Below are 20,282 nucleotides of genomic sequence, written 5' to 3'. Positions count from 1 at the left end.
CTATGTTCTTTACTAAATAATCAATAGACTGTTCATAAATACACATTCTTAATACCAAAAAAACCCAGAAATTATACTGAGGAATCATTTTTTAATTACTTTTACACTTTAAAAATAAATTTTACTTAAAGTATCATACTGTATTCAAACTCCAATGTCTTTAATAGTTGGACCAAAATATTTCCTTTTTATTTTTTACTTTTATTTTAGGTTTGATGATACATGTGCAGGTTTCTTACATGGGTAAACTGCATGTCACAGGGGCGTGGCATACAGATTACTTCATCACCCAGATAGTAAGCATAGCACCCAATAGGTATTTTTTCTGATCCTCTCCCTCTTCCCACCCTCTACCCTCAAGTAGGTCCCAGTGTCTGTTGTTTCCCTGTTTGTGTCCATGTGCTATTGTTGTTTAGCTCCCACTTATATGTGAGAACATGTGGTATTTGGTTTTCTGTTCCTGTGTTAGTTTGCTTAGAATAATGACCTCTAGCACAATCTATGTTGCTGCAAAGGACATAAACTCATTCTTTTTTATAGCTGCATAGTGTCCCATGGTGTACATGTATCACATTTTGTTTAGTCTACTGTTGATGGGCATATAAATTGATTGTCTTTGCTATTTTGGATAGTGCTGCAATGAACATATGCATGCTTATGTCTTTGTGGTAGAATGATTTATACTCCTTTGAGTATATACCCAACAATGGGATTGCTGGGTCAAACGGTAATTCTGTTTTAAGTATTTGGAGGAATCACCACACTGCTTTCCCAGAATGGCTGAACTAATTTATACTCCCACCCAAAATGTATAAGCATTCCCTATCCTCTGCAACCTCGCCAGCATCTATTATGTTTTGACTGGTAAATAATAGCCATGGTGACTGGTATAAGATGGTATCTCATTGTGGTTTTTATTTGCATTTCTCTAATAATTAGGCTGAACATTTTATAATATGCTTATTGGATGCGTGAATGTCTTCTTTTGAGAACTGTCTGTTTATGTCCTCGGCCCGCTTTTTAATGGTGTTGTTTTCCTTTTGTAAATTTTTTAAGGGCCTTATGCATTCTGGATATTAGACCTTTGTCAGATGAACGGTTTGCAAAAACTTTCTCTCATTCTGTAGGTTGTCTGTTTACTCTTATGATACTTTATTTTGCTGTTCAGAAGGTCTTTAATTAGATCCCATTTGTCAATTTTTGCTTTTGTTGCAATTGCTTTTGGCATCTTTGTCAGTGAAATATTTGTCAGGTCCTATGTACAGAATGGTATTTCCTAGGTTATATTCCAGGGCTTTTATAGTTTCAGGTTTTACATTTACATTTAAGTCTTTATAATTCATCTTGAGTTGATTTTTGTATATAGTATAAGAAAGGGGTCCAGTTTCAATCTTCTGCATATGGCTAGCCAGTTATCCCAGCATCATTTATTCAATAAGGAGTCCTTTTCCTGTTGCTTGTTTTTGTCAGTTTTGTTGAAGATCAGATAGTTATATGCATGTGCCATTATTTCTGGGATCTCTATTCTATTCCATTGGTCTATTTTTATATCAGTACCATGCTGTTTTGGTTACTGTAGCCTTGTGGTATAATTTGAAGTTGGGTAATGTGATGTCTCCAGTTTTGTTCTTTTTGCTTAGAATTGCCTTGGCTATTTGGGCTTTTTTTGCAGAGACACAACAACAGCAAACAAAAACTTCAGGCCAATATGCTCAATGAACATAGATGCAAAAAGTCCTCAACAAAATACTAGCAAACTGAATCTGCTAATGCACCACAATCAAGTAGGCTTTATCCCTGGGATGGCAATCAATAAATGTGATTCATCACATGAAGAGAGCTAAGGACAAAAACCACATGATTATCTCAATAGATACTGAAAACACTTTCACTAAAATCCAATATCCCTTCATGTTAAAAACCCTCAATAAACTAGGCATTGAAAGACCATGCTTCAAAATAATAAGAGCCATCTAAGACAAACCCACAACCAACATTATACTGAATGGGCAAAAGCCGGAAGCATTCCCTGTGAAAACCAGTACAAGACAAAGATGCCTTGTCTCACCACTCCTATGCAACATAGTATGAGAAGTACTGACTAGAGCTATCAGGCAAGAGAGAAATAAAAGGCATCCAAATTGGACGAGAGAATGTCAAACTATCCCTGTTTGCAGATGACATGATTCTATATCTAAAAAAACTCATCGTCTTCTAAAAAAACCTCATTGTCTGTTCATTCCCAAAAGCTCCTTGATCTGATAAACAACTTCAGCAAAGTTTCAGGATACAAAATCAATGTACAATAATCAGTAGCATTCTTAAACACCAACATCTGAGCCTAGAGTCATATAAGGAATGTAGTGCCATTCACAATAGCCCCCAAAAGAATAAAATACCTAGGAATACAGCTAACCAGGGAGGTAAAAGATCTCTACAATGAGAGTTACACTGCTCAAATAAATCAGATATGAACAAACAAATGGAAAATAATTTCATGTTCATGGATAGGAAAAATCAATATTGCATAAATAGCCATACTGCCCAAAGCAACTTAGAGATTAAATGCTATTCCTATCAAACTACTAAAATGTTTCTTAAATATCTAATAATACCTGTAAGTTAACTTCCTAAATGTCATAGCCCACATTGATATTCAAATACTAAAATGTAAAATAATAGAGCAGAATTTAAAAATTTATGAATCAAAGAAAAAGTGTAAAAGAAACATTTCTCATTCATCTATTAAATTATTTAGGAACTGTCCTAAGTACTGGCACTGTAATGCCAAATAAGTGATGTTTTTTGTTTCCAGTAGGTACATAGGTGAGAAGATGAAAATGTAAAATAAGTTGAGGGTCCAGAATAATATTAGTCAAACATTATTATTAGCCTATTATCTTATTGTATTTTTAATCTTGAACCTATATAACAGAATGAAAATCTTTCTAAAAATAAATTTTTAATGAGGCATGAATGTTAAACATTCTGGTTTCTCCATAGAAAATGGAAACTAAGAAAACTGAAATCAACAAATATGTGTGAGTTTGATACAAGGGGAAATTTCTATGGTAAGAAAGTAAACTTGTGCCATCTCTGTGAATTAGGAATTATAGATAGCAATGAAATGTGGATATTACTGAAAAAATGTCCAAATGCTTGAAATTCAGATATGACTAAATATTATTTGGGAGTTCATTATGATATAAACAAAATGTTCATTCTGTAAGCATAAATACTTGATGAGAAGAGTTTACAGAATACCGTTTATCCATCAGGGTACTTAAAAAAAACCTCCTCTCCCCCACACCCCTTAAATCTATATAATTCCTTCTGAATTTAAATTGATTTCACTTTAATAACGCTGGTACAGAGATCAATCAACTGGGATCTGGTTATCTTTAACAATGGTTTGACTTTGTATAGAGGAGGATTGATAATTCTTGCAATTTTAATAAATACTGAAATTAGTGGTTTATTCTATAGTGCCAAGGATCAGCAATCTACTTCAAGGGAAAAGCAAGATTTTTGTCTGTAAGCTGAATATGTGTGGAAAATTCCCCAACATTGTAAAATGTTCAATTGGAAGAATAAAGGTGCTAAAAATTACCGTGTGGAAGGGAGGAGAATAAAACCACACAAATCCACCCCATGGAAGCCCCAGTAAGGTCAAGAAGAAAACGACCTGGCCACTTAGCAAATAAAACACTTCTTAAAACATTTTAATGGTTAACCTGGAAAAACACAATTAGTAGTACTCGAGGAAGATACTTTTTGTTGTGGATTTTTTTCCTAAAAAGAGCAGTTCAAAGCCAAGACCTCACAGCTTATTTAGAGTATGTCAGGGTCCATTGCTTAAATTTTGCATTGCATTTTTTTTTTTTTTTTTTTTTTTGAGACCGAGTCTCACTCTGTTGCCCAGGCTGGAGTGCGGTGGCTCAATCTCGGCTCACTGCAACCTCCACCTCCCGAGTTCAAACAATTCTCCTGCCTCAGCCTCCTGAGTAGCTGGGATTACAGGCGCCCGCCACCGTGCCCAGCTAATTTTTGTATTTTTAGTAGAGTGAGGTTTCACTATGTTGGTTAGGCTGGTCTTGAACTCCTCACTCAAGTGATCCACCTGCCTCGGCCTCGGAAAGCATTGGTATTACAGGCATGAGCCACCGCGCACGGTCTTAAATCTGCATTTCTAAAACCCTGATATTGTCTATGAGCCAAGAGTTGAAGGAGCAAATTACAGACAGATTCATTGTAATTCAACTCACAATGTTTGCATATAATTTCAATTTGTTAGTATACAGGACAAAATAGCACTTCAATAAGATGAGATGCTCATGCATATCACCCTTGTTGAAAACTTCTAAAACCTTGTGAATCTATCATTTTTGCTTTGTTTTAGTCATCACCTTAGATTAAGTGTTGTTCTTTCTATTTTTGCCTTGTGGGATATTCTGCCTTTAAGATGACTGCTGCACTTTAGATATTAAATGCTCATTTTACTGCATTAACTTGCCTAGTCACGATAGTGCCTTCACGGTGTAGCCAAGAATCACTTATAATAGCAGTACCCATAATTACATTTCACATTAATTTTCATTGTCCTTCTACTAAAACAAGTTTAGGTTAGATAACGTACGCTAAATGCTTCATATCCAGTACCACATAAGGCAATCTATAAATTTTATCTTATTTCATCTTCATAACATGACTATAAGCACAACCATTTTAAAGATGGAGAATATTAGACTCTCTGTGGATATGAAACTTGCTCTAAGACACACATGGGAAAACTGTAATATGAACCCTAATTTATTTCAAAGCTTAAAGAAATATTTCAAAATACAATGGAGCTTATCTTAAAATACATTATTTCAATTAGGAGAAAAAAAAAAAGGCTAATTTTTAGAAAACCAAGGAATGTTTACCTAGGTGTTAAGTTTCAGTAAAACAAATGTTCAGTTAATAAGACTATTTATTTTAGAGACAGGGCCTTGCTCTGTCACTCAGGCTGGTGTACAGTGGTACAATCATAGCTCACCATAATCCCGAACTCCTAGGCCCAAGCCATCTTCCTGCCTCAGCTTACCAAGTAGCTGAGACTACAGGCATGTGCCACCAGGCCTGGCTATTTTTATTTTTTCTTTAAGAAATGGGGTCCCACTACCTGGTCCAGGCAGGTCTTGAACTTGTGGCTTCAAGTAATCCTTCTGCCTCAGCCTCCCAAAGTGCTGAGATTAGAGATGTGAGTCTCTTTTCTTGGCCTAATAAGGCAATTTACTTACTAGACACATACAACAAAACTTGTAAAATACATTTTTATTTTATTTTTTGGAAAAATAACTTTAAAATAGTTTAATATCATAAGATATAAAATTCCTAAAACTAAATTTAATAAAATTAAACCTCCCAAGAAGCAACTTTGCAAGGCTTCTAAGGAGAAAATTATATATTTAGTTGAGAGGCCTTAAAGATGACCTAAGTAAAATTTAAAATACACTGTGTTTTGGGCAAAAGCATTAAATACTGAAATAATGTCAAATATACTTAAATTATCCCATAGAGTTAATGAAACTCCAGGTTAAATACAAGTATAGTTCTTCATGAAATTTGCTATGCTGTTTTTGAAATTTATAAAGATCAAGAATAATCAAGATATTTCTGAGGAAAAAGAACTGGGGAAAGGGATCTTTTACTATTGTATGTCAAAATTTATAAGGAAAGCTATAGTAATTCAGGCAATGTGCAGGACCAAATAAATTATCCAAAAAAGGGAGGGTCTGCTGTCAGACTTTATAAAAGAAACTTTATACATGAAATATACAGAATTTTGACATATGACAGGTTTGCTATGTCAGATCAATTGAGAGAACTCTATTCAATATTTGCACTTATGTACCTTTCAAAATGTGTTTGTATAGGAAAACAATAAAATTGGATTTCTATCTCATGTAATGTGTAAAATTAACTCCTGCTTGATCAAGAACATAAATGACAAGTGCAAAACATGAAAAAAAAATAGTGAAAATACAGAATAACATTTTTCTATAGTTGGAATACAAGTCCCAACTGTAAGAGAAAATATTGATGTATTTCATAATTTAATAAAAATAACTATGATTAAACCAAAGATCTCTTAAATGGAAAAAAAAATTACAAACCTGCCAAAAATACCTGGGACTCTTGTGACCAACAAAGGAATAGTATTAACATTATAACATGAATATATACAGAAAAAAACAAATGGAAAAATGCCAAAATAGAGTCACGAGCAAAAGGCCTGAATAAACACACAAAAGAAAAATATTAATATAATAAAAATATAAAGAGGCATTATACATAATTATTGATCAGGGATTGATAAAAGTTTTCAAATGTCATATCAAGAGTTAATGAAAATGTGATGAAACTGGATCCCTTCTAATTATTTTATTGAGTTAAATTAGTAAACAATTTTGGGAGACATTTTGGTATTACCTTGTGAAATTTAGTATTATAACAAGTATAATCTGGTAATTCTACTCCTACACATGCCTCAAGAGAAAAGTTTTAACAGATGAAACACATCTATATCTATCTATCATCTGTTATACACACACACACACATATATACATATATGACCTTTCAAAGGTACCTTTCAAAATGTGTTTGTATAGGAAAAAAATTGGATTTCTATATATAATATATAATTGTGTGTGTGTGTGTGTGTGTGCGTGTGTGTCAACAATAGGGATATAATCTGAAAAGATCATCGTTAGGCAATTTTGTCTTCGTGTGAAGGTCATAGATTTAGATGGTATAGTCTGCTCCATTATATAGCTCCATTAAAATCTTATGTGACCACTACCTTATATGCATCCATTTTTAACCAGAAAGTCATTATGCAGTGCATTACTATATATCTATCCAGTTGGCCCTCCATATCCATGAATTCCACATTATTGGAATCAACCAATCAACCACAAATCAAAAATATTTTTTAAAAATGCATCTGTACCGAACATGTGCAGATTTTTGTCATTATTCCCTAAATACAATATAACAACTAGTTATATACCATTTATATATATTATATACTGTATTAGGTATTATAAGTAACCTAGAGACAATTTAAAATATAGAGGAGGATATGCATAGAATATTGGCAAATACTATCCCATTTTATATTAGTGACTTGAGCATATGTGGATCTCGAAATCTGCAGGTCTTGGAACCAATCTCCTATAGATACCAAGGGACCCAGTATATATGAATGTTCAGAGCATCACAAGGCTGGAGACAATGTAAATACTCATGGAAAGGAGGGTAGGTGTATATGTCATGGCATATTAATACAGTGCTATAATACAGGGAGGACAAAGAAACCACAGAGGAAACATTACTACAGACAAGTCTTAGCCATTGGATTTAAAAAGCAAGATATTACATATAGCATGAAATACCTTTTTTAATTAAAGCAATTAAAATGATACATTTTCAATAATATAAATATTTCACATATATATATACACTTAGCATATCTATATGTGAATATGTATACACACACGTGTACTTTGTTCAAAGCCATGGGAATAAAACACACAAGTTATAGTTCAGTGACTTATAGCTAGGGGAGGCAAGAGTGGAAATGGAGGAAGAGTGGCTACATAGAAAGGATTTTGTCAGATATTTCAGAGATCATTTTGAGGTTTGTTTTATTATTGAATAGGTACGTTAACTCTATTAAATGAATATTTTCATTTATTCATGCACATATACAAAAGAAACACATACACTACTGGTAAGCTACTGTCATACAAAAAATACACCTTGTTTTTAAAGGGTTATTTTATTTCAACTACTTTATTTTTTCAGTAAGGGCTTTTCTTATTAAGATGGAGATAGAAAACTGTGTCTTATATAGAATGGATCCTCATGTTTTTTAATTTAAATTTTATTTTTAAATTGACAAGTAAAAGTTGTACATATTTATGATATACAACATGTTTTGCTAAATGTGTACATTGTAGAATAGCTAATCAAGCTACTTAATATATGCACTATCTCAAATACTTATAGTTTTGTGGTGAGAAACAATCTATTCTCTTAGCAATTTTTAAGTATATGATAAGATGTTATTTACTGTAGCCACCATGATGTACTATAGAACACCTAACTAAAGCATTTTCTACTTCGCTTTCAGCTTGATGATTCCCTGAATCAGATCCGCGAGCTCCAGAGGTCTCTGAATGAAGAGAGAGAAAGAAATGAAAACTTAGAGGCTGAACTCAGGCACTTGCAAAACTGGTAATTTTTTCACAAAATATGCTGAATTAAAGATTAGGGACTTAAATAAAGACATTTCCATATCCTTTTCTTAAATATCAGTAAAATTATTTTTATTAACTAGACGTATTAATGAAAAAATCTTAGACAATACACAAATTAATGGGCTTCTTGACTTCTTCTAATTTTCGCTTAATAGATACTGCATATTCTCAAAAAGATAATGTAAATGTCATTTAAAAACAACTTTAATTCTAAGATGTGTAAATATTTTGAAAGTCAAAAGGAGCTTTCAGAATACTTCTTACATAAAATCTGAAAGAGTCTTAATATTGGCAAGAAAAAGTAAGTTGAAAACCATACAAGTTGCTGGTCATTAACAAGAGAATCATTGACTTTAAGTAAAAGTACTGGTTTGTTTAAGTAATTGGTAAACTTTTAAGTAGGTGTTTTCTGTCTATGTGGTGGGGATGGCAGATTGTATTAACAAAAATGAATCATTCTAGAGACGTAACAATACATTTCTTATATAATTTTATAAATCATTTCTAATTCTTTGTGTAAAACAGAAGTGAGCAGATGAATCAGAAAAAGTGTTTTGTATTTTAAAGTAACAGAAACCTGTGATTGAAGCTAAGACAGGTTTTAAGCATCACTGAGAAACTAAAAGGACTTTTGACTTTTATCTGGATAGACATTTCTACAGTAAAATCACGGAAGGACATCAGCATTGCAAAGTAGTATCTAGGTAGAAATCAGGCCACAATTAAGCTGTGGTTTCCCTTTGAGTAGTGGGAGTAAAGAAAATTAGGAAATTGTGGTTATGTGAATATTTCTTTAAAACTTTTATATACATTATAGTTTATTGCTTCATATTTATGTTTAGTTTTTAAGGTGAAATGTTACTTTGAACAAAAAGACACTTATAATTTTCCATACCTATTTTCAACTGAAGGCAACCTGTAAGATTTAGCTCAGTCAATAACATACTGGTTTTACTCATCTCCCTCTCCATTGATTAGTCCAAAAAAAATGAAATCTTACTAATTCATTACTGAATAAAGACCACTTTTATCAGAGTCTCTCATTGTAAAAGGTTTTGTCATTCACTGAGTCTTTACTTTTTCCCTGTTTCTCTCCCAAACATGGGGGATTGTATGGCTAGTAGGAACTCAGCACTGGGGGGCAAAGGGCCTGACCTTCAAGTGCACACTGGTGTGTGTTTGCTAGGCTGTGCAGTAATGAAGTCCATTTTGTCACTGTGTACTCTTGCTGGGTTCTGATGCTGAAATGTGAACTTCCCTCTCTTTGCTTAACACTCCTCCTGTTGAACTAGATCCATTTCAACCCTTTCTGGTATGACCTCCTCTATCCCATCATATCCCCTATCAACCAACTGACTAAGCAATTCACCCAGATGGAGCCTTCAGGATGGGCCCTAGGTCAAGGTCTCGTCTCAGTCACAATCCCATATGAGAACCAAATACAGTTGGGAGAAGCTAAATATTAGGGTTCCCCTCGCCTGACCATGTTTCTCTGCTTTTCTGTGGCTGTGCCCCAAGTGGGTGTGGGGCAACTGGCAAGACATCTTCCTCTCAAAATCCTAAACGCAAGTGGAAAACAAATCTCCCTGCCACCATCCCTCATCATTAGACTTCTATAGTTTCTTGCATACAACACAATCTCTAGATAAAAGCACATAAAGGGGAAAATGGGGTTCTTTTCTGAAAGGTTTGCTCATCTGACAATCTCAGAACCCAAGAGGAATGGGTTTTTATACTCTCACATTACATCATGTTCTCTTTTCTATTCTAGAGTTCCACTATTGTGATAGGCCAATGAGGCAACTCCTCAATGCTCTCAGTACAGACTTATATTGATAACTACCCCTTCCAGGGCTGCTATGAACAAAGCATTGTCTAGATGTATCAGGTGTATTAACTCGTTTAATCTTCATAAGACATATATAATGGAGACAATTATTATCCTCATAAACCAGATGAGGAAGTTGAGATGTGATAGATTAAGTGGACAGGATTATGAAAGAATGTACTGGAAGAAGACTAACCTTGAGTCAAGGTTGAAGTTGCATAATAAACATTTGATTTGTACAGATAATGGCTTAAGAAAGATATTTGCTTCAGTGATTTTCCTTCAAAATATTGGAAAGTAAATATTGTTTCAGGTATATCTTGGTGTGCAACAATCAATGCCAAAACTTAATGAAAACAACAATGATTTTCTATGATTCAAGATTCTGTGAGTTGGCTGTGGTCAGAATGGTGGTTCTTTTTGCTGTATGTGATGTTGGCTGGGGTCACGCGGGGTTTCACTTTATGCTAACTAAATGGCTGCTGGTTCCCAAGAGGGTAGACGTGAATTTGAGCTTTACCCTGTAAGTTTCTGCTTGTCTCCTATTCATCCTTTTTGCAGAACAAACAACCCTTTTGCCTTCTGAGTCTCTCTCTTCTCAGACATCCTGCCTACCATGGGGTGCTGGGGTAATAGAAGCGTGTTAATTTAGATAGATAGATAGATAGATAGATAGATAGATAGATAGATAGATAGATTTATAGATAGATAATAGATGATAGATAGATAGGCAGATAGATAGATAGATAGATAGATAGATAGATAGATAGATAGTAGATAGTAGATAGATATATTAGATAGAGACAGACAGATGATCAATAGAGATTTTTTAAAAATTGTAATTGTGCTGAAAAACACATAACTTTACCACCTTATGCTTTCTAAGTGTACAGCTCAGTGGTGTTAAGTATAGTCAGTGTTATGCTGCCATTACCTAGAAATGTTTCATCTCATAAAGCTGAAAATTCTATGTCCTTTAAACAACTCCTCATTTTCCCTCTTCTCAGCACCTTTCTAAGAATATGTCTCAAACTTTAGATATCTCATATAAATGGAATCATATAGTATTTTATTTTTGTTACTAGTCCCCAGTGTCTATTATTTTCATCTTTATATTCACATGTACTCAGTATTTAGTTCCCACTCATAAGTGAGAACAGGTGGTATTTGGTTTTCTGTTCTTGCATTAACTTGCTTAGGATAGTGGCCTCCAGCTGCATCCATATTGCTGCAAAGGACATGCTTTTGTTCTGTTTTTATGGCTGTGTAGTATTCCATGGTGTGTATGTACCACATTTTCTTTATCCAATCTACCACTGATGGGCACCTGAGTTGATTCCATGCTTTTGCTGTTGCAAATAGTACTTCAATTAGCATACGGGTGCATGTGTCTTTTTTGGTGTGATGATGTATTTTCCTTTGGGTATATAACCCAAAAATGAGATTGCTGGATTAAATAATGGCTCTGTTATAAGCTTTTTGAGAAGTCTCCAAACTGCTTTCTCCAGCAGCTGAACTAATTTACATTCCCACCAGCCATGTATAAGTGTTCCCTCTGCTCTATAGCCTTGCCAGCAACACCCGCTTTTTTCTTTTTGCTTTTTTAGTCTTTTTAATAATAGCCATTCTGACATGTGTGAGATAGTATCTCATTGAGGTTGTGATTTGCATTTATCTAATGATTACTGATGTTGATAATTTTTTATACATATTTGTTGGCTACGTGTATATCTTCTTTTGAAAAGAGTCTACTCAGGTAATTTGCTCATTTAATTGAGCAAATTTTAATTTGCTCAATTTTAATGCTATTTGGTTTTTGCTGGTTTTATATAATTATGTTTCTTATAGATTCTGGATATAAGACCTTTGTTGGATACACAGATTGTGAATTTTCTCCCATTTTGTAGGCTATCTGTTTACTCTCTTGATAGTTTATTTTACTTTACAGAATGTTCTTAGTTTAATTAGGTCCCCATTGTCAGTTTCAGTTTTGTTGCACTTGCTTTTGAGGACTTAGTAATATTTTTTTTTTTTACAAGATCTATGTCCAGAATGGCATTTCTTACGTTTTCTTCTAGGGTTCTTATATTTGAGGCTTACATTTAAGTCTACAATTCAACTTGGGTTAATTTTTTATATGGTAAAATGTAGGGATCCATGTTTATTCTGTTGCATATGGCTAACCAGTTATCCCAGAATCATTTGTTGAATGGGGATTACTTACCCCATTGCTTGTTATTGTTGATGTGGTCAAAGATGAGGTGATTGTGTATTTGTGGCTTTTCTAATCTGTTGAATTGACCCATGAGTCTGTTTTTGTATTAGTACCATACTGTTTTGGTTACTCTAGCCTTATAGTATAGTTTGAAGTCCAGTAATGTGATGCCTCCAGCTTTGTTCTTTTTACTTATGATTGCTTTGGCTATTTGGGCTCTTTTTTGTTTCCATATGAGTTTTAGAAGTTTTTTCTTCTATTTATGTGAATAATGATATTGATACTTTGACAGGCATAGTTTTGAATCCATAAATCATGTCAGGCAATATGGACATTTTAACAATATTGATATGCCAATCCATGAGAATGGAACGTTTTTTCATTTGTGTAATCTGTGATTTCTTTCTTTGGTGTTTGTAGTCCTCCTTGTAGAGATTTTTCACCTAATTGTTTAGATGGATTCTTAACTATTTCCTTATTTTGTTCCTATTTTAAATGGATTGGGTTCTTGATTTGGCTCTCAGGTAGAATATTATTGGTATATAGAAATATTACTGATTTTTGCACATTCATTTTGTATCTTGAAACTTTACTGAAGTTATTTATCAGCTCTAGGAACCTTTGGCCATCTTTAGGACTTGCCAGGTAGAGTGTCATATCACCAGTAAAGAGAGAATTCGACTTCTTTTCCTATTTGGATGGTTTTTATTTCTTTCTCTTGTCTGACGACTCTGGCTAGAATTTGCAGTGCTGTGTTGCAAAATCTCACTATGGTGAGAGTGGCCATCTTTGTCTCATTTCAGTTTTTAAGTGGAATGCTTCCAGATCTTGCTTGTTCCACATGATGTTAGCTGTGGGTTTTTCATAGATAGGTCTTAATATTTTGAGGTATGTTCCTTTAATACCAAGTGTGTTGAGGGTTTTTAATCAGGTGGCAATGTTGGATTTTATCAAAATCTTTTTCTGCATCTATTGAGAAGCTCATATGATTTTTGATTTTGATTCTATTTATATGGTGAATTACATTTAGTGATTTAAGTATGTTGAGCCAGTCCTACAACCAAGAAATAAAGCCTACTTTATGTGGCTAATTAATTTTTTGATGTGCTGCTGGATTTGTTTTGCTAGCATTTTGTTGAGGATTTTGTGTCTATATTTATCAGGGATATTGCCCTGTAGTTTTCTTTCTTTCTTGTCTCTTTGTCAGATTTTGGTACCAGAGTATTGCGGCTTTGTAGAATGAGTTAGGGGAAAGTCCTTCCTCCTCAGTGTTTTGGAATCATTTATGTAGGATTGGTAACAGCGCTTCTTTATATGTCTGGAAGATTTTGGCTGTGAATCCATCTGGTCCAGGGCTTTTTTTTGTTGATAAGTTTTTAAATACCGATTCTATTTTAGAGCTCAATATTGGCCTGTTCAGGGTTTCAATTTATGGCCACAGCATCCTGAACATGCCTGATCTCCTTTGGAAATCTTTTCTTAATATAAAATAGGGGCCATGAGATTTATGTTTGTGTGTTGTCTCTTTTCCATTTTTAGCAACTTGTATTGATTTTTAATGTAATGAGATCATGTGAATTGTTTAGTAAGGTTTTTGATATTCTTTTGCTTCTGCACATATTCCTCCAGCTAAATCAGAAGATAGCTTTTGCTGTTTATTATCTCTGTGACCTTGAGTGTGTTATTTGTAATGAAACTATGTAAAACTGCCTCAAAGATTGAATGAAATAATGGATGTGAAACCCTTGATAATAGCATCTGGCATTAATAAACATTCAACAAATATCAGTTTATTTGTATTCTAATTTTCAAGAGATTATTTCCTTCAAAACAACTAAATTTAGAAAGTAAAATGTATGTGCAGAAGGAAAATATACTTTCAAATAATCTTGGAAATACTTTACAAAAAATGTAAAATTGTAATGATGCTTGACTTCAACTATAACCTTTAAATATCGAATATATTTTCTTATATTTTGTGAACTATCTTGAAAAATTATTTGCATTCTGTAAAACATCATTTATAGTAACAATAACAATACTGACTTCACACACTTGACATTTATATATTAGATTTTGAAAGTGTCACGTATACAACATTGCTATATAAAACTATAGACATTAACTGGTAATCTCAATAGTTAAACTTTTATCTTTAAATTTCTAATTTGTCATTTAAGGAAAATCATTAGAATTATATACATCAGAAAACTCCACCATAAGAGGAAATCAGAATCTAAATATTATCTTTAACTTAGATTGAATATTCATAATCACATAAAAGAAGAAATTCTCAATATTTTTTGTAAAATACCGCTTTGTGTAAAATATTTGTTATATCAACAAACTCCCAAATATATACATTTCAAAATAGACCTACAGTAAATTAAGCATAGTTTGTATTGCTAAACCTAAAGAAAAACATATATTGCAACTGGAAACATTTAATTAATTTGTATTGTAAAATACCATAGGTTACTGTAAAAAGTGAAGCAATATATATAGAAACAGTTTGCCTTGTTTATTCTGTTGTCTTCAATAATGCCTATCTCATTACACAGCTCTTACAAAGGCTAATAAAATGTGAATGAAAGGAGGTATTAGTTGATTTTAAATCAAAATATTGAAAATACTGTATTGTCTGCATACCCAAGAGAGACATGTACACAGACTTCAAAGATTAGTATAGAACTAATAGTGCAGATTTTCCTCCAAAATGCAAAGGCCTTCAGGGTCTTGGCCTGGCCTGTGCCATATTCTTAGGGATAAAAAGATGCCCTGTGATTGGTGTGGGAAATGAGACAATCTCCCCACAATTCTTGTCTTGGTAATTATATAACTTTCCTTACTGTGACTCGACTTTGGGTTCATCACACCAATTGGAGTGGAGTGCATGAAAATCATTATTGCTGATTTTAATACATATTTATCTTGCTAACATGATTTGTTTCTAAAGAACATGTATGATTTTTCTTTTACTTTGGATTCAGGGGTCCATGTGCAGGTTTGTTGTATGGGTATATTGTGTGATGCTGAAGTTCTGGGTGTGGATAATCCCATTACCCAAGTAATAAGCATAGAACTCAGTAAGTAGTCTTTCAGCACACCTGCCTTGACTAGTACACAGTGTCTATTGCTTCCATCTTTGTGTCCATGCATACTCAATGTTTAGCTATCACCTCTAAGTGAGAGCATGAAGTATTTGGTTTTCTGTTCCTGCATCAATTCACCTAGGATAATGGCCTCCAGCTCCATCCATGTTGCTGCAATGAACATGATTTTGTTCTTTTTATGGCTGTATGTATGTGCAACCATATTCCATGGTATGTATGTGCCACATTTTCTTTATTCAACCCACTGCTGATGGGCACCTAGGTTAATTACATGTCTTTGTTATTTGAAATGGTGCTTTGATGAACATATGGATGCATGTGTCTTTTTGGTAGAATAAATTCTTAACAAAGTACTAGCAAACCGAATCCAGCAGCACATTAAAAAGTTAATTTACCACAATAAAGTAGGCTTTATTCTTGGGATACAGGGTTGGTTCAATGTATGCAAATCCATAAATGTGATTCACCACATAAAAGAATAAAAAACAAAACTCATGTATGATCACCTCAACAGAGGCAGAAAAAGAGGCATCAAAGGAATATACTTCAAAATCATAAAAGCCATCTATGACAGATCCACAGCCAACATCATACTGAATTGGCCAAAGCTGGAGCCATTCTCCTTGAGAACCAGAGCAAAACAGGGATGCCTACTCTCACCACTCCTATTCAGCATCGTACTGGAAGTCCTACCCAGAGGAATCAGGCAAGACAAAGAAATAAAAGACATCCATATAGGGAAAGATGAAGTCAAGTTATCTGTCTTTGCTGATTATATAATTCTATACCTACAAAACCCTAAAGACTTCAGTGAAAGAATTCTAGAACTGATAAATGACTTAGGGAAAGTTTTAGGATACAAAATCAATGTACAAATTCAGTAGCATTTCTATACACCAATAGGTTTTAGACGAGAATCAGTTCAAGAACACAATCCCATTTAAAAGCCACACAGAATAAGGAACTACCTAGGAATCCATGAAACTAAGGAGTTAAAAGACCTCTATGAGGAGAACTACAAAACACTGCTGGAAAAAAAAATCAGAAATGACACAAATAAATGCAAAAATATTCCATTATTCTCCCCATTATATATTGTTGTAAAGTTAGTACTATTTTCTGAAATCACCTCTAAATATGTAGTTTCTATATCTTTAAATGAAGGTAAAATTCTATGTTTATTTATGGACATAACTAATGCAGAAACATTTGAAATTTTCTACTTTCAATGAATACAGTTCTGTTGGTTATAAAAGAGTAAGTTTCTGTGATGTATTTAATACTTTTATCTATGATATTTATCAAAGAAACTAATAATAAAGATACTTTTTTCAAAAGCAAACTCTATCAGACCTGTATAATTATTGTTGACAATCATGGCTTGGAAAGTTTAAATAGGAAAACAATTTCTATATTGAATATAATAGTGTTCTTGTTTGGACCTATAAAAATCTATTTAAGAGAGGAACATAGCTCGTAGTTGAAAGTACTGTATTAGGAAAAAAATATACTAAGTCCAGCTTGAACCACAATTAGCAGAGTGAGGTGCCAATCCATGGAAACAAGTAATGCTGGAAAGAGATTTGTCCTAAATAAGCTATTCAGTAGCCACACTGATGACCAGGAGAAAGAAACAGAGAAATAGAAAATCTATATTTCCAAGTTATTTTGTGTCAGAAGACAAGGAGAAATTAAAAATGGCCCTAAAGGAAGAGAATATAATGTATTAGAAACAATTTGAAGAATAACTCATATCATAAAAGCTAATGGTATAAGGAAAGACTGCTGAAGCACAAGTATAATATTAAGAGTGAATCTCATTTTCTTCCCTGTATGACCCACACCATCCTACCTGCTTTATGAGGTAGAAAATGGTATCTCCATTTTACAAGTGAGAAACGGCGGTTTCAGTGAAAACATTATTTTCTTAAGTATCACATGCTTATCTAGGGATTAGAAAAGACCTTCTACTTGGGCCGGGCGCGGTGGCCCACGCCTGTAATCCCAGCACTGTGGGAGGCCGAAATTGGCACAAGGTCAGGAGATCGAGACCATCCTGGCTAACACAGTGAAACCCCATCTCTACTAAAAATACAAAGAATTAGCCGGGCGTGGTGGCGGCGCCTGTAGTCCCAGCTACTCGGGAGGCTGAGGCAGGAGAATGGCGGGAACCTGGGAGGCGGAGCTTGCAGTGAGCCGAGATGGCGCCACTGCACTCCAGCCTGGGCTACAAAAAAGAAAAGAACTTTTACTTGATTAACCTGACAGAATTATAGATGAGTGTGTTTGGAAGCCATCAGATATATATAAGATATTTAAGCAAACCATTTGATCTTTTGAAGTCTCTATCTTCTCAACTAAATGAAATGGAGATAGCAATACCTGTTATAAGCTTGCAGCCATAATTTAACGTATGCTAATTGTACCATTTTGAAGAAGACCTGCATGTTTCATGATTATGTCATGAGGTTTAAATTAAGAATCAATTAAAGATAAAAATGCACAAATGTAAAATTTTCCAATGGCTATTGATGTATTGATATTTTAAAAATTTATTCACTAAATTTGATATGTAATTCTCTAATAAAATTTGGCCATACTTTCTGGTTCTGCTCACCACAAACAAAAATAAGATCTCAAGAAGAATGACATGACTCAGGTTTGAAAATATTTCCCATAAAGAGAGGTTAGAAGGAATTAAGGTTCTTTTGTATTTAACATGTCTGCAATTTGACTGTTAGAATAAAATCAAATTTTGATTAGAGAAAGATGTTGGGCTGGGCTGGCCTCTTTGGAAGAAATGACTAAGTGGAAGCATATAACTTAAAATTTAGAGGTAAAAATTATTTTAACCTTAAGCTGTAACTCGGGGTAAATAGTGAGATAATAGTACTCAGCTCTATAAATAATAATGTTGTGAATGAACACAATGCTATTCCCTTAGGCATATTATTCAGTTGCACAATAGCAGATTTCATCACTTCCCCTTCGCTTGCTTATTTAACCTGTGAATGAAAGGATACAAGCTCAGAGAATACTACACTTGAATGAGAATATAGCTTTTTAAATATGTTTTTAATTAACTTAATTCCCCTGTATATAAAATATATTTTGGAGGATATTCTCTCATCTTAAGTGTGGTATTTAAGAAGTAGCTGCTTTAGTTATACTGTTGAGTGAAACTTAGTACTCTGATACTTTATTTCAGTGGTGAGTCCTGTGATCAGGCGAATGGTATTAATGTTTCTATTATTTGACTTATTATTTAGAAAATGATTTTAATACATTTATTTGGAGGCTGCAATCTACACACACACACACATACATGCACACACCATCATACCCCCATGCTGAACCTACATATCATACAGTTGTTAGTAACTAAACATGAGATAAATAAGAAAACTATAAAAATGACATTATTTATTTCACATAAAGAGTAGGAGTGAAAACAATTTCAGGGGTTCTAATAACTCAGGATTCATATTGTAAGTTGGTGCTTTATCTCAATAAAAACCCAAAAGTGGTAATAATTACTACAAATATTTGGAAACTAGACGATAGTTCAACAAATATCTTAATGCCGAGGTAACTTTGTGTTTCTTTTTTTCAGCCATTTTTAAGGGCGTTTTAAAGTGTAAATTAATGTTTAGGAACAGGAATTTCAGAACTGAAAAGCACAAATGCATTCATAATAGCAATGTACGTTTCCTTCATTGAAGATAGTATTGCTCTTGGTACACCTGTTTCCCTCAGATATCTATAACTGAGATTCCCATGGTTTGACAATGCTGTCAAATGCCCCAATCTCAAATATTGGAAGAAGTCTGGAGAAAAAGTGTAAATAGAACTAATTTATATTAAATTACATTATTCTACTGACACTTGGTTAATGCAAGACATTTGTATAGTATAGTAGTCTACTGAGAACTCTAAGCCTTTATTTCAGAAATAATTACTAATTCCTCTTCCATGGGAATTCCATTTATGTTTTGAAAATTCACAGTTTATGAAAACTACAGAAAGTAGAAAAGACAGAGTAGAATATGTGCTGAATTTAGCTAAATTCTATTCAGGTATGATGATGGCATTTATGATATTTAAGACACCAAAAATGTTGTTTAAGACATTATATATTAAATATTTCATTTCCTTATTACAACATAATGGAATTTACTTAAAATTTTGAACAGAATACGTGAGTCCATGAGTCGTCTACTTATGTTGATTTAAATCGGTAACATTAGAAATAACTACATCTGTGACATTAGATATAATCAAATAAAAAAGTTTTTGAAGCCAGTACTAAACCATACAAAATTAAACCCCAAGTAGATTAAAGACATAATATTATAAACAAAAGGAAACTAGGAAAGTATTATAAGAAAATGAGATTATTTTTGTAATCATTTCAGGAAAGATCTTTTTAAGCAAGCACAAATCTCAGAAACTATAAACTATGAGGTATTTGACTTCATAGAATTTTATAGTGTATTTCATTTTAATCAGAGTGTCATTTCCCAAGGACACTACTCTTGTATACATTAAATCTTTCTCCTGCTGCTACTTATCCTCAAGTTCTATATAGGCTTTTCCTACTGTCCTTGCTCTATCATCCCTTGAGAACTCATTAGATCTAATGAACTCTACACCAACAGAACTTTCACCACTCTTCTATCTCATCATGCCAATGTAGTTTATACTAATTTTTTAGTTAAATACAGTTACATTTTCCTGAGAATGTTAAGATTGTTTATGGCAGAGCCTCATAGTGCATTATAATTAAATGTTCTCACAGTTACCTTTTTAATTATTATTT

At 33.4% G+C, this 20,282-nt stretch overlaps 1 protein-coding gene across 11 annotated transcripts in view; it reads left to right on the top strand.

Moving 5' to 3' along the window:
• CCDC102B (coiled-coil domain containing 102B) overlaps window positions 1-20,282 on the top strand; it is a 374,522-nt gene that overhangs the window by 330,997 nt on the left and 23,243 nt on the right. For 7 of the 11 annotated variants that reach the window (XM_015122187.3, XM_077975029.1, XM_015122188.3 and 4 more), the window contains one exon: window positions 8,181-8,284. In XM_015122187.3, the coding sequence (XP_014977673.3) occupies window positions 8,181-8,284 (104 nt within the window). Of the gene's footprint in view, window positions 1-8,180; window positions 8,289-20,282 lie in introns of those variants that run through there. The other 4 variants (XM_028838174.2, XM_077975028.1, XM_001099481.5 and 1 more) reach the window with 1 other exon arrangement.

The sequence above is a fragment of the Macaca mulatta genome, chromosome 18, assembly GCF_049350105.2.
Source record: "Macaca mulatta isolate MMU2019108-1 chromosome 18, T2T-MMU8v2.0, whole genome shotgun sequence".
NCBI classification, from domain to species: Eukaryota; Metazoa; Chordata; class Mammalia; order Primates; family Cercopithecidae; genus Macaca; species Macaca mulatta.
The sequence above is the reverse complement of the archived record's forward strand: the minus strand, read 5'-3'. Positions and strand labels throughout refer to the sequence as shown.